This window comes from Aptenodytes patagonicus, chromosome 1 (genome assembly GCF_965638725.1).
Source record: "Aptenodytes patagonicus chromosome 1, bAptPat1.pri.cur, whole genome shotgun sequence".
NCBI lineage: Eukaryota > Metazoa > Chordata > Aves > Sphenisciformes > Spheniscidae > Aptenodytes > Aptenodytes patagonicus.
Genome location: NC_134949.1, coordinates 30,088,701 through 30,102,385, shown reverse-complemented (window position 1 = coordinate 30,102,385; position 13,685 = coordinate 30,088,701). Strand labels below are relative to the sequence as shown.

At 42.1% G+C, this 13,685-nt stretch overlaps 1 protein-coding gene across 2 annotated transcripts in view; it reads right to left on the bottom strand.

Moving 5' to 3' along the window:
- Positions 1 to 5,568: 5,568 nt before the first annotated feature.
- The window catches only part of TMEM168 (transmembrane protein 168), a 29,847-nt gene continuing 21,730 nt past the window's right edge, over positions 5,569 to 13,685 (bottom strand). The window contains exons 5-6 of one of the 2 annotated variants that reach the window (XR_012994688.1): positions 9,280 to 10,331; positions 5,569 to 7,062 (exon numbers count right to left, since the gene is read on the bottom strand). Coding sequence is in view for 1 of the 2 variants with exons in the window: in XM_076330690.1 (XP_076186805.1) it covers positions 9,784 to 10,331 (548 nt within the window). In the remaining variant the exon portion in view is untranslated. Of the gene's footprint in view, positions 10,332 to 13,685 lie in introns of both variants that reach the window. The other variant, XM_076330690.1, reaches the window with a different exon arrangement.

Genomic DNA, 13,685 nt, shown 5'->3' with positions numbered 1-13,685 from the left:
GCCAACTGGGCTTCTTGTCTTCTTCTACTTCTCTTTCCCTTGGTATGGTTTTAAAATACCATTTTAATGGTGAAACAAGACTCCAGATATTAACTTGAACGTTTAAGTCCAGAACGGACTTCACAGTTCCTGGTCCCGAGCTGCTTACCCATCTGCGGCTGGGCTTTCAGTGGATGTTATTGGCAGTTCATCAATCACGTCCTGCCCTGCTGGTGGCCTTGGAGGCCTGCTTGCATGCCTTGCGTCTCTATATGAAGGCTTGAAATCCTGGGTGTGGGGCAGCACCGCACCTTCACATCACGCACCGATAGTGGGTGGAGGCTCTGGGGCTGGCCCCCCCTTTCCCCCGGGGGGAGGGCAATGGCCAGCAGGGTTTCTCAGAAGGGCAGTTCTTTAGCGTTGTGCACACCCAAACACGCAGGCTTGCTGTGCAATGCATGTGAGGCTGCAAACGGTTCAGGTGAGGGAAGGAGCTGTTTCTATATGCTGAGGAAACCCTAACAGAGGGCTAAAAGCTGGGTTGGATTTGCTTAGGTGGCAGGATGACGTCTGGTGGAAAAGTGCTAGCGGGGTCCTGCTTTGTATCCCATAACATTGGGAGTTTTTGAAGTATGTTATGTCTCCCTTTGACTTTTCAGTAAATAAACCAGTGTTTATTAGGCTGTAGGATATAGGGACTGGCAGAAGCACCGACGTGGTCCAGAGCTGTGCAGATACAGGATGCTCCCACGTGAGTGCTGGGATGCTTTCACTCCGCTGCCTGCAAGCTCGGTGGTTATTCCCCAGCCCTCTGGTGGTACCATTCTCATCACGGCTTCATCTGAGTGGGGTTTGGGGTAAATCTGATGGCTTGAATAGGAGCTGTATCTGAGCTACAGCACTCAAACTGGGGATTCCTGCTGTGGGAAAGACAACCAAATACATGAATGAACAGTGAAAGATGGATGAGCTGGAATGAGCTGTGAACTGACAGCTTTGTGACCAGTTTGACTTATTTCCTTTTTGTGGTCTAAAACTGAGTGCTTCATAAATTCTGAAGACATCAAAACTGTAACTAACACAACTGAAACCATCCTAGGATCGCTGGAAATTTAAAGAGCAGTGACTGTAACTAGAAGACAAGAGACAGTGAAAAGGAAATGAGTTCTCTCCTCAAAATGATATTCTTGGGTATTTTCTTCAGTTTTGACATTACAGGTTGAATCAGCACACTGACACAATTGTGTACATTTGGGGTCACACAGTGACTGTCCTACAATCTAAAATGGACCTAAAAGTGAAAATAGTTTCACAGTTTATGGTTCTGGGGTATTTTACTGACTGATCTTAAAGATCCTAGGATCCTCAAATACCTACTAACCCTCTCACACTGTCAGCCATGAGGTAACACACAGTAGAGGCCATTCGGCACCAAGCAGCCTGCTGGTCTCAGGGGCCATTTCGCACTTTGCTCACTGGGTGGACAGGAGGGCTGCGGGCTTTTCAGGGGGTGGAGAATGTAAAATGAGAGCAGCCGCATCAGGTCTGGTCAGAGCCCCCATCCAGTCCAGTGCTGTGTTTCTGATAGTGGCCAAAAATGGGACGAGCCATAAGAATGGGTCAAGCAGTTTGTAGCTGAGAGGAGTCCCGACCTTGCATTACTAGCTTTGTGTCTCAGAGCTCACGGTGCAGCTGTCTCCATGAGTCTGTCCTAGATGTCTTTAATCCATATAAGCATCTGCAACACCCTCTGGCAGGACTCACGGCTTAACTCTCTATTAAGGTTATTTGGTGAAGAGCTGGGGAAAGAATTAAGACAATGAACTATGGTAATAGTGCTTTAGCTGCAACTCGATACCTAGCATCACGCAATGACCAACAAACCTTCTCTCCAGGGTACGCGCCAGCGAGAGCTGCTAACTTTCCAGTGGCAACAGTTCACTGTGCCACTGTGCGTAGCAATTGCCTGGCTGCCATCAATTCCTTTTGTTGTTTCTTCAGAAGAGCCACAGGGCAGCTGGCACCCAGCAATGAATTCCAGAAAAGTACTAGCTTTTCAGATGGTTGGGTTCTGGTGTTTTTTTTTTTTCCTTCACAGAAATTGTCTCTAAATAACACAGTTTTGTAATAGGCATTAGAAGCTTTGGAGTAGATTTCCAGGAGCCCCCCGCTCGCTAAGCTGAAGTCTGGCATCTACAGCAGGACAAATTGCTTGCCCAGAACTGGATATGCCTGAAGACTCTGTACCTCTATTACAAGTTTCCAACAGCTAATTCTGGCGTTGATGTATACGTTTTTGTGCATCGAGAGCAAGCTGGTCCAAAGGCTTACGTCCTCTTGTCTTTGGGTGGAACCAGGCTTGTTCAGACAGGGGCAATCTCCTGAGTGCTGGCCCGGTACGCACTTTCTGTATTTGTAGATTAGGTAGGCCGTCGGTCAGTCATCTGAATCCTTCCTGGTAGTTATCTTAGTTTTACTATTTTTATACACCTATGCCAAACAAGCAGGCATTACAAAATATTTGACTTCCTGCCCTAAATCAAGCAGTCTTGTGGCACGTCTGGGTGCAAGACATGCAGGATGTGGTTCCTTTATAGGGCTTCCTGCCCCCTTTCCAGCCCCGCTTTCCGTCCTTCTGTAGTTCACGTACCTTGTCCGTGTATGCCAGCACTGTATTCTGTCTGCATTCATCAAATCTCTTATCAGAAAATGATCAATCTTTAAACAATCTATTTCCCTGAGTAATTTTAGATATTAGAAACCTGCTTCAAATTCAGCAGGGAAGGTACCGCCTTTCCTCACCCAGGGAAGCATCTGGAGCCTCACTTGAGAGTAAAAATGAAACAGAGGCGGAGACCTGGCTTAAATGGTCTGAGCCATCTTCCTCACCAGCGATGGCAGAAGACAGGGAACCTTCTTCAGTGCCACAGCAGATGTTTCATGCACAAATACTGCTGTGGGAATGTGCCTGAGGGTATGTAGCATCCACTATTGCCTTCGTACTGTAAAACCCCTCACTACTCGGCCAGCTGTAGCTGTACAGCATTATCCGGTTTCAGGCACTGTATTAAAAATACAATAATTTTTTAGAAGCCATCTTTATAACGGTAAATTAAATGGTGCCAGGACACAAGCCCAGAATGGAAACTTGCCCATCTATCTTGTCAGCTTGTTACGATGGGCCACGGCATACTTCTGGCCGGGCTGACAGCTTTCCCTGGCAGGGCTTGGGAGCCGGCGTGGGATGTGTTCGGTAGGCAGTTTGGATGCCGCTGCCCTGGTTTGGAAGGTAAGACGGTCGGATAGTACACGCAGACCACTTCTGTAAGGAACAAAACTGATCAGTTCTGAAGCCTCACTCTAGTTCTAGGTCTGCAAAGCCCATTCTCCTGGCAACAGCGCTGAATCTGACCCATCTGACAGTATTACTTTTCCTCTTGGTTTCTTTTTTTTTCTTCCTTTTCTTCTGCCCTTTCCTTCTGGGAAAAGAAGTAACCTTTCTCTAAGGATAAAAATCTTTATACCTTTTGCAAGGCAGAAGAAATCTTTAGGGCTTTCAGCTATACAAACCTAATTTGTCAGGTTTTTTCCCCCCCTCCCATCTCTCTTAATGGATCTCTTATACATTTATAATGTACTCAGTACCGTGGTATCTAGGGACCTTATACACAATTTATAAAGCAAACATTTTTTTTCAAAAAAGTCTCTACTTCTCTTCTGGCTATTGCCAATCTCTGAATCAGGCTCTCTTCCTTTGCAAATCAAAGAGAACGAGTTGCCTGTCTTAGACTCCTGACACAAACTGTCTTACAGTATCCTGGCTTTGCATTTGTGGGACGGCAAAGTCAGGTTCACGTTGATTTATTTCAGCAGTTATTAACTATAGAACTGCCTGCAATCAACACAGCTGGCTGCATTTCTCCATCAGCTTCAACACTGGTATGAGTCAGAACTGGCAGTTCCCTAGCTCCGTGCAGAGCGGTATCCGAGGTAAGAGCCCAGAATGTTTCAATATACATTGAAGTGGCTATATAATTACTATATAGAGAAAATAATTCAGTGCTGATGAGGAACGAAGCTTTAAATTTCCGTGCCACTAGTTGTAAGCAGCTGGATGCTGCAGGCACCAGTTGGGAATAGCTTCCTACTCAGCATCCTGAAGAGTCCGACCGCTGCCTTGCAGGGTGACCAACCCTTCACAAATGCCTAAGGTGTGCATCTGGTTGTGCGAGGACGTTGTACTCATTCTGGGCCTGAACCTCTAAAGGTGAGCTCTGTAATACTGATAGCCTTTATTGGATCCAGCTTTCCGGTCTCCAGTATAATACAGCGGTAACAGCGTGTTTGTATTTTACTCCACAGTGGTAGTGGGCAATGTATTCACGAGCCGATGGAGACCGGCTGAGTGCAGTGCTGGCACAGGAGGCAACACTGATCAAAGCCTTCATGTACTCCTTGCTCCAGATCAATGTGCTTGATTTTTTCTGCTACACTTGTTTTCCAACATTAATATGTAACAGCACCTAAGAAGATTCATTATTTGAACATTCACATGTCCATTTACGCTGACTTTTATTTCCTAGGTCACCAAAAAAGGTGACCAAAAAACCCTCCAAAACGCCCAAACCTTGTTCCATGGATGCAGACATACATCGAAGAGACTTAGAATGGCTGCAGGGCAGCACTGAGGGTGAGCTGTGTTGCTCTCTAGGGTTACCTCTGGATTTGAGACCAAACAGAAAGGATCTACAGAAATTTAATAAAAAAGGAACACTGATTAATAAGTTGCAAAAGTAATGGATTCAATCATGAATTAGAAGGATAAGTCAAAACTAAATTCCTTCTGTTAAAAAAGAAGAAAGTGCCACTAAATCTTCATGGTACTCAGCTGGCCAACGTGTTAAAAGCGCTGCTAATGGTGCAGCGCCCTTCTCCGCAGCTCTGGACACTGGATTACCACCGACATGCCCGTCACCCCTCGTCACACTAGCAGCTCTGCTTCTCCTCCATTTCCCACCAAAGACTTCACTGAGAGGTGCACGGCTCGGCCCCGCCTTGTTAAGAGTAATGCTGGGACTGTTTCATGAGTAGGGAGTGCAGGAACCTCCCCGGCAGTTTCTGAGAGGAGCAGATGTGCAGATCTGACCTCCTCAGCATTCGGCAGTGTCAGTGTCCTTCTGCTTTGTCCTCCCCAGCTTGCTCTCTCTCAGACAGGAACCCTCCATCAACTTCAGAGTCAGACCGTACTGGAGATGACAAGTTAGACTAAATACAAATACTCATGTAAATGAAGTTTTGAATTAAGGCTCTATAAAATAATACCTCAAAGCATAAATAAGATTTTTACTAGCTTGTTGACTAAGTGATAAAAAAATGACAAGGTGAAAGGTGTTAGTAATTTAAGCTAATATTTCTAATTTCTATTAAATTGTTAAACTACAGATAATCCTGAGAGCATTTTCAGTAAACTCTGTTGCAACTTCTAGCTAAAAAAATACTCTGAAACCAGGGGTACAGAAAAACCCCATGTAATTCAAGAGGGAACACAGAAATTTTGGAAGAGATCAAGGCATAAACAAAAACATGAAATGGAAATGAGCATCCAAAACGGCAAAATATATTTAAGCAATATCACAAATACACAAAAAAAAAAATCTATTTACAGATCTAAAATTGGTACATCCAGTAAGAATCCTCCCACAAAAAAGTATTTATAAACAAGAAATTTGACCCAGTTACATTGTCTGCTGCTGGCAACAGAGGTGCTTTACAGCTAGCATAGCGTTAAATTATGCCTTTGCAAAAGAAAGGGAAAACTTAATAAAGGTGAAGAAATTATTTCTGGGAAAAACTTGAACTGAAGGCTGGACAACAACAATCACAAGGCATACAAAGCATAAGGAACTGCAAATACGTAACTCTGGTAGTACAAAAATGAAGAAGAATGGCTTTTTTCTCCAATACTTGTTCAGAGAAAAACACTACTGTGAATTTGCAATTTGAATTCCTTTTAAAGACTTAGGTTTGTAGGACTTCGTGCATGTGCATGTTTCAGCAAGGCTGATACTATACAGGAGGTAAATGAAACAAAGTCAACATAAAACTACTGTCATGATATAAATTTATAACAACCTTTATAACAAAATGCCTGAATATACAGTACAGAGACAAGCCTCTAAAAAAAAGTTAGATTTTCTCCATCCAGACAATTAATTCATAAGCATGTCACTGCTAAAGAAAAACAACTTGTATGTAACCGACAGCATACGTAACATTCTTTGGAATTAGATTTCAATTTCTCTTTCAGGTGTTGCCCGTGTATTTCATACGGGGAACAGCGGAGGGATAAATCCTCACTTCTCACTGGGATTAGGAGGAGCTCCTGGTGTGTTGTCCCTCAGGCGTGCGCACGGGGCTGGGCAGAGACCGCGGAGGTGCACGAGTGCCAGGAGCCGGAGAACTCCACCTCCACCTGGGAACGTGGGTTACGGTAGGACGCCTTGATATCAGTTGGTGTAGAAGCAGGGAATTAATACTGTTGAATTCCTGAGGCTCATCAACCCACACCCTGGGTTTTACTGTGTTTTGAAACACACAAGACAGTCTCTTTGTCCAAAAAGGCCTCACAGTTTTGAATGGCTGTAAACATCTCTTCTAGTTTAAATCAGCATTTTTACCATGCCTTTGCTATTTAAAAAAACAATAAAATCAAAAGTAGGAATACCTTAGCTGATGTTAAAACTATTTCAGATTCAGAAAACTAGAGTCCTTTAATTGAGAAAACTGAAGCAAATCTACAAACACGTCATCAGTTTTGCAAATAATCTTTTTGTTATATTTTTAGCTGACTCTATCTAACTTTCAGCAAACTGCTAAAGATCACCCAGTCTATCCTAGAGAAAATCTAACAGTTTGACAAGTAAGCTGGAAACAATTTAATAAACAGAGGCAAAAGATCAGCACCAACTGTTGCGTTTGTTCTGCCCAAAGCTAGGCCCATCACTGCGCTGCAGAAGGGACACTCCGTTTTAGTCTGCCCGCAGTCCCAGGACAGGTCAGGAGTCCCACGCTTTTCCTGTTGCCCTTGACGTACAAAAAGAAAGATACAGATGATGTTCACAAAAATGTAACAGTAGCAGGTATAGAGTAAGATTTACCCATTATAATTAGCGAGAAGTGTTATGGTTGATGTTCAAAGCTTTTCCAGCTTTTCCAGTGCTTTCCAGTCCAAAGAAAGGACTAACTTCTTGACTTTCAAATGTTCACAGGGTGACTATCAGGTATTACAGTGTTGCTTTAAGGGGACTTTGTTAAAAATTTCTAGTGCTCGAGTCGGAACAGTTTATGATGCAATCAGATGAACTTTTACTGAAATAGCAGTCAAAATAATGGTGATTTTACAAACCAAGTGATTGCCTTTATGCAATCTTTTTTCTCTATACTCAAGGGTTGTTGGCCAGAAATGGCTGAAAATTACTTCTGCAGAGGAGGCAGAGCTGCTTTTCCGCAACCTGACAGATGCTCGTTCAGCCTAACTTCAAGTATACAATTTATGTGCTTGAATGAGGAGCTTATGTACCCAGCTCAGGCTCCAGAGGATGACTTAGAACAGACATGCTCTAAGGTTATTAAACGACATAAGGGATTTGTCTGCTTGACCTTTGGCATATGAAAGCAAAACCAAAACAAATCTAATAGGCACAATCACAGGAAAATTCATCCTAAAATAGAGATCAAATGAGTCTTCCTCTAGAAATATTTATTTCTCTTTGTTAATGAGCAGTTCAGGTCACTAGCATGGATTCAGATGTCTGGCTTTCAGACATCTGAATTTAAACGAGATGACTCCTACCTCAGGCTCCCACGTTAGGAACTTAAGTTGGATACCTGAAGTTAGATGGTGAGATTACCCTCTGTCCTTACTAAGATCTGCCACCTCTCGAATCCGTGACAGAGCTGCAATAGCAGCATTTACTTAGAGAAGACCCAACGGAACCGAGTCTTGGCAGGACATCTCATCTCATCTCTCATTTCTTCACCCCCTTTTCACTTTATGGAAGGGGATGGAGAAAGGTGAAGTGGGGTGGGGGTGGTGTCTTGCTAAACAAAGTTGTGTAATACACGCTAATGAGGAAACAGTGGCTGTCACCTGTAAATCCTACAAAAATCACCATTTTGAAGTTGGTGGGTGCAAATTACTCTGGCTATTGCAGATCTCATAATTTAATCACACATTTTATTTTCAGGAGTTACTAACAGGTATCAGTGTTAGCAGATTCTCTAACTTAGCTGACTAAAAAGTTCAAATGGAATTAGAAAAACCCTTGATGACAAAGATTTAAAGAGCTTCTAAAGTATTCTCATGTATTTAAATAAAAAAAAAAATTAATAAGCTGTATTTTAGACAAATATCAGCTAGTGCCTAACATTTTTATTAAAATACTGATGGAAACAGAAAAAAAGTAAACTCTAGGTCTACTGGATTGCACACACGTATGCAAAAAACCCGCCACAAATTGTACTCTTAGCTGCTTAGTTGTTTCACTCCTTATTTTCTGCACTTGAGAAAATGAGATCAGAAAGCTATACAGCTTCTCTGACTGAAGAGGGAAGGCCGGGGCAGGATTTCTAGGGTCCCATCCAGCTCTGTAAGTGGAAGGATTAAGATTAGGACCTTGTGGCTGGGAGAACAGAGTTGAGGAATACTCAGGATTCACTCCTGTCCTAAGGGAATAATCGATTCTTTCTGACAAACTTTGCTTGTGGTTTTAATAGATAATGAACTCATCAGTCCAATCCTGTACTTAGCATTTTACAGAATCAAGGTCTTAGGCACAGCAAAGACTTCAGATGAACATGGAAGCAGGGCAACGCTTGTATTTCCATTTTTTATCTATGGATTATTTTCTTTGTTAAATTCCTTGGGGTTTGGTGTTTTTTTTTTTCTTCAGGGTAGCTTTTCAAAATACAAACTAGTAAGAGCCTGGAAAAGACAGAACCACCCTAACAGGTGAGGGAAAAACTCTCAGTGTGCTTTTTATTCCATATATGAATTAACTACTGGGAATATTTAAAAAAAAAAAAAAAAAGATCATCAGCAAGATATTGAATTTGGAAAGTAACACTTGAAGTTTTTAAAACTGCACTTCAAAAAACATTGTCTGAGCAGCATCATAACATTAGAGTGTTGCTGATTTCCTTGTTTTCTGTGGCAAGTTTCCACTGATGGCAGTAGAGAACTGAGGCAGGGGCTGAAGATGTAAAAGCAAATAAAACTAAAGATTCTTGGTAACTACTTACCTAAAATGGCTATTCATTCTTCTCTTTTATTTTTTTGGCTCAGTGCTGTTTTATAATACCCTTGACCCCACCATATAATTTCAAGGACATATAAATCGATTTGAGTATTAGCTTGGTTCCTTTCCTGTATTTGAACCTTATAGTGGAAATAAGCATGCTATAACATTCACAGGAGCTGTTGTCCATCAAACTGGTGACTGAACGAAAGCTGCTTTAAGTAACACATATGAACACGCGAACTGTCTCCAAAATGCATGGTCATATTAAATAAGTCTCTTACATATGTACATACAGACCAGTGACAAAACTCAAATATCATAGTCCTACCCTCTTCTGTTTAAGATTGCAGTTTCTATCTGTTGCATATACTGTAGCTGCTCAAAGAGCTGAATAAAGTGAGTGTAGCAGACTTTTTCAAAGAAAAATAGTCATATAAAAAGTTTTAAGTATGGTACAGTGAGAAAGTTCCCAGAGCTCCCACTTCATTTTCTCTTTGGTTGCTAATTAGGATTTGACGAGTTTGAAACCCTGCCCTGTGTCCAGGACTGTGGGAAGAAACCAACTCATTTTCAGTCTTTTCAAGCACCTAAAACACGCTTTACAGACCCAGAACAGATTGAGACCACAAAACCAGTTTGCCAAATGTACTAAAGGATAGGTGATACGTGGGAAGTATATCATCCAGTGCTTGGCAACATCGCTTCCCGTTGGCAAATGCAAAGTGTAGTCGCTCCAGTGTTTTGACACACCATACACAGCTTTCACTGTACGTCCCTTTTCAGACCAGCTGATGTTACTGTCGGGGTTACAGTTGTACTCAACCCATTGCCTGGTGAAGTCACCAAGCTGTGGAGGGTCTGCTTCCTCGATGTCTACAACTCTGGCCATTTCTGCTCCTTGCACGGCAACATACTGGTCATTTACTTTTCTTACTTCTTTAACCCAAGGCTGAGAGTTCTCACAGTCTAAAACGATGATGAGTCGAGAACAAAAAGTGCTGTTCTTTTCTCTCCACCAGTCCAACAGTGTGTCAAGTCGTAAAGCATCACCCCCTGCCACAAGTAAAAAAAGATTTAATATTAGGAAAAAAGAAACAGAAACCTCTGTAGAATTTTGACTGCAGGTTCCAGGAATCCCTTATTTTAACAATCTGGACAGATATAACAGAAGTTTTCAACTGATCCTCCCCATTTGTAGATGTTGCAGATCTCTGGAGAGGTATTAACTGATTCCACCTGACTTGCTGTGGCAGATGAGGCCATTAACTCACCCTTGATTTGGGGGGGGGAAGGAATTCCCTCACAGAGTGAAAGAAATTACAGCCTATTGAAGAAATCTGAAAATAGCTAAACAAGGAAAGAAAACCTGAAATAGAGTTTATTTTGTATTAAATGTTAATAATTTTAAGGAAAAAAAAAGGACTCTTTTTAGTATGTTTTTATTAACATTAAAAAGGACTCCAACCTTACCCTCGCCAACCATATCCTGGGCCAACTGTATCCTCAGCTGCATCAAAAGAAGCGTGACCAGCAGGTTGAGGGAAGTGATTCTCCCCCTCTACACTGCTCTCATGAGACCCCACCTGGAGTACTGCGTCCAGCCCTGGGGCCCCCAACATAAGAAGGACATGGACCTGTTGGAGCGAGTCCAGAGGAGGGCCACAAAGATGATCAGAGGGCTGGAGCACCTCTCCTACGAAGACAGGCTGAGAGAGTTGGGGTTGTTCAGCCTGGAGAAGAGAAGGCTTCGGGGAGACCTTATAGCAGCCTTCCAGTACCTGAAGGGGGCCTACAAGAAAGCTGGAGAGAGACTTTTTACAAGGGCATGTAGTGATAGGCCAAAGGGTAATGGCTTTAAACTGAGAAAGGGTTGATTTATATTAGATATAAGGAAGAAATTTTTTACGCTGAGGGTGGTGAAGCACTGGAACACGTTGCCCAGAGAGGTGGTGGATGCCCCATCCCTGGAAACATTCAAGGTCAGGTTGGACTGGGCTCTGAGCAACCTGATCTAGTGGAAGGTAACCCTGCCCATGGCAGGGGGGTTGGAACTAGATGATCTTTAAGGTCCCTTCCAACCCAAACCATTCTATTATTCTATTATTCTATGACTCCTCTTTCAAGGAAAAGAGAGGACTTCTGAACACAATCCGTGCTAACAGTGCACAACCTACAGGCACAACCATCGCTTTAGCTTGAAAAATTCATGTGACCAGAAATGGAGATATTCACTCTATAGACACAGTTGTCTTCAGAGTGTCAAGAAAATTAAAATTGGTATGGACTTACAACTCAATGAAACAAAAATCTCATAGAAATTTTTCCACAATATTTATTTCCTATCAGCTCAGAAAACACTTGCAACCAGAGTGTCCAACTTCTCATGTTCCATCTCAGCTCTTGCTCCAACAATGCTTTGAAAGAGCAGATTGTAATTAAACAGTTACCTATAGTGGGGAGTCCTTCTGCTTAAGTGTAATGGATACTGCAGGATCTATGTAGCTTTGAAAAGCAGACAACTTACTCAAGTGCCTAAGGAAAACATCTTGCAAACAAGTGAATAAATCTCCATTGGCTCCACAGTGACCATTAATGTGAAGGACTGATATGTCTAGGTGTTGGCGGGTTGGAGCTATGATACAGATTTATAATAAAAACACTCTAGTCTGAAAATGTCGACTTTTAAAAAAAGATGAAGACTTTTAGAAGAAAGGTAGAAAAATGTGATTTAAAATAACTGCATTTTAATTCCATAGTGATTTTCATTGTGGACTATAAGTACATTTAGCAGTGTTTAAAATCTTGTTAGTAGGAATTTAACTGCACAGATGAATCTCAAACAGAATAGCTGCATATTTCAGCACTTACATTTCTACCTGTAAGGGGTGACAAAAAAGTGCTTCAAATTAATAGCTCAGAGTTAATGCTTTTAGCATGCTATTGCAGTTAAAGTAAAAGCAAAATTACAGGGCTACAACTTTCTCCAAAAAAATGCAAACCTGGAATATTTAGTACCAAAGAAAATCTTAATATACTTACCCGCAGTAATGACTTGTCTTGGTACATGATCCCCAAATTGCTGTAGTTATTTACAGCAGAGACTTGTATAAAAGCAGTCTCCCTTTTCTAGGTAAGCCTTCTGTGTCAATTAGCGGTAAAAATTTCTTTATTTGTTCATGTTTTAAAGGCTAATAAATAAACTTTATTTTAGTGTAACTATGCAGGGGTGCAGGTGACTTCAAAACAGTACTGCATAGAACTGCCCAAAGAAAACCATCTCATCCTTCATACACATGCACAAACACATGCTCAGCTTCTAACCCTACTGACCTCAAACACATGGACTTATCAGCTAGCGCAAGATTTAGGCACCAAGCTGTGTAAGAAATCTATGCGTCTGGCCACATCTGGCTCTTTGGCAGGTTTCGCAGGCAGTTAAGCTGACAGTTTCAGCAACAGAGACAAAGCTTCATTAGCCCAGCTCTTGCCTTTGCCTTCACTCAGAGAACATGACCTCCCCGGTCATGAGCGTGAGCTCATTTGACTGCTCACACTTTATGCATGACTAGTTAACAGTTTCTTTTTTACTCCACTGTGTTACAACTCAGCTTCCAACAACAGAGGAACATCATTAGTGACCTAATAAATCCAGTAAGCCTCCTTTAAAAGATGTCATTATAAAGCAAAGACTACACTGCTACTGCTGTGCTGTATCATGGCATAAGCCAGCAGTAAGACACTACTATTTCTATTAGATCCAAATGTTGTATTTCATTGTTGCCATCTCTCTTCATCCTCTCCAGAGGTCAGAGGACGGTACACATTACAGGAGCTGATGACCAAATGCTCCATCTGTCAAAAACCGCCACTGTCCAATACATGCAGTACAATTACACAATCAAACAGCCTTCCTCTTTTCAGTTTATACTCCAAGTTACATTCAGGGGCAGCGCTATCTGGAAGGAGCATCAGGTTACACTCCATGATTTATTGAAAATTAATCACAAAAAAGGATGCAAGACGTGACAGCTGCCTGTTCCTCTCTTTATGTGACTATACATATCTCCAAGCAGAAGCTGAAGATGATCATGGATACAGAAGTGAAAAGCAACTTTGTGAAAAAGCTGAACACCACTGCATTTACACACTGTATCTTTTAGCACAGAAACTTTCTTTTTATTGTAACGGTTACCTTGGCCCTTATCCTAGAAGTGAAAACAGAGTTTAATTTAAGCCACAGCTACCTGAACAGGTATACAGAGACCTGAGCTCCCCTGTCACACTCCAGGCTGGCCAGATGTAAGCCAGGACTGGGCTGGAAGCTGTTCAATTTTTGCAGCAACATTTGGCTCTATATATGCTAAAAAGATAACCGTACCTATGCTGCTGGCTGGAGCATGGGTGGGA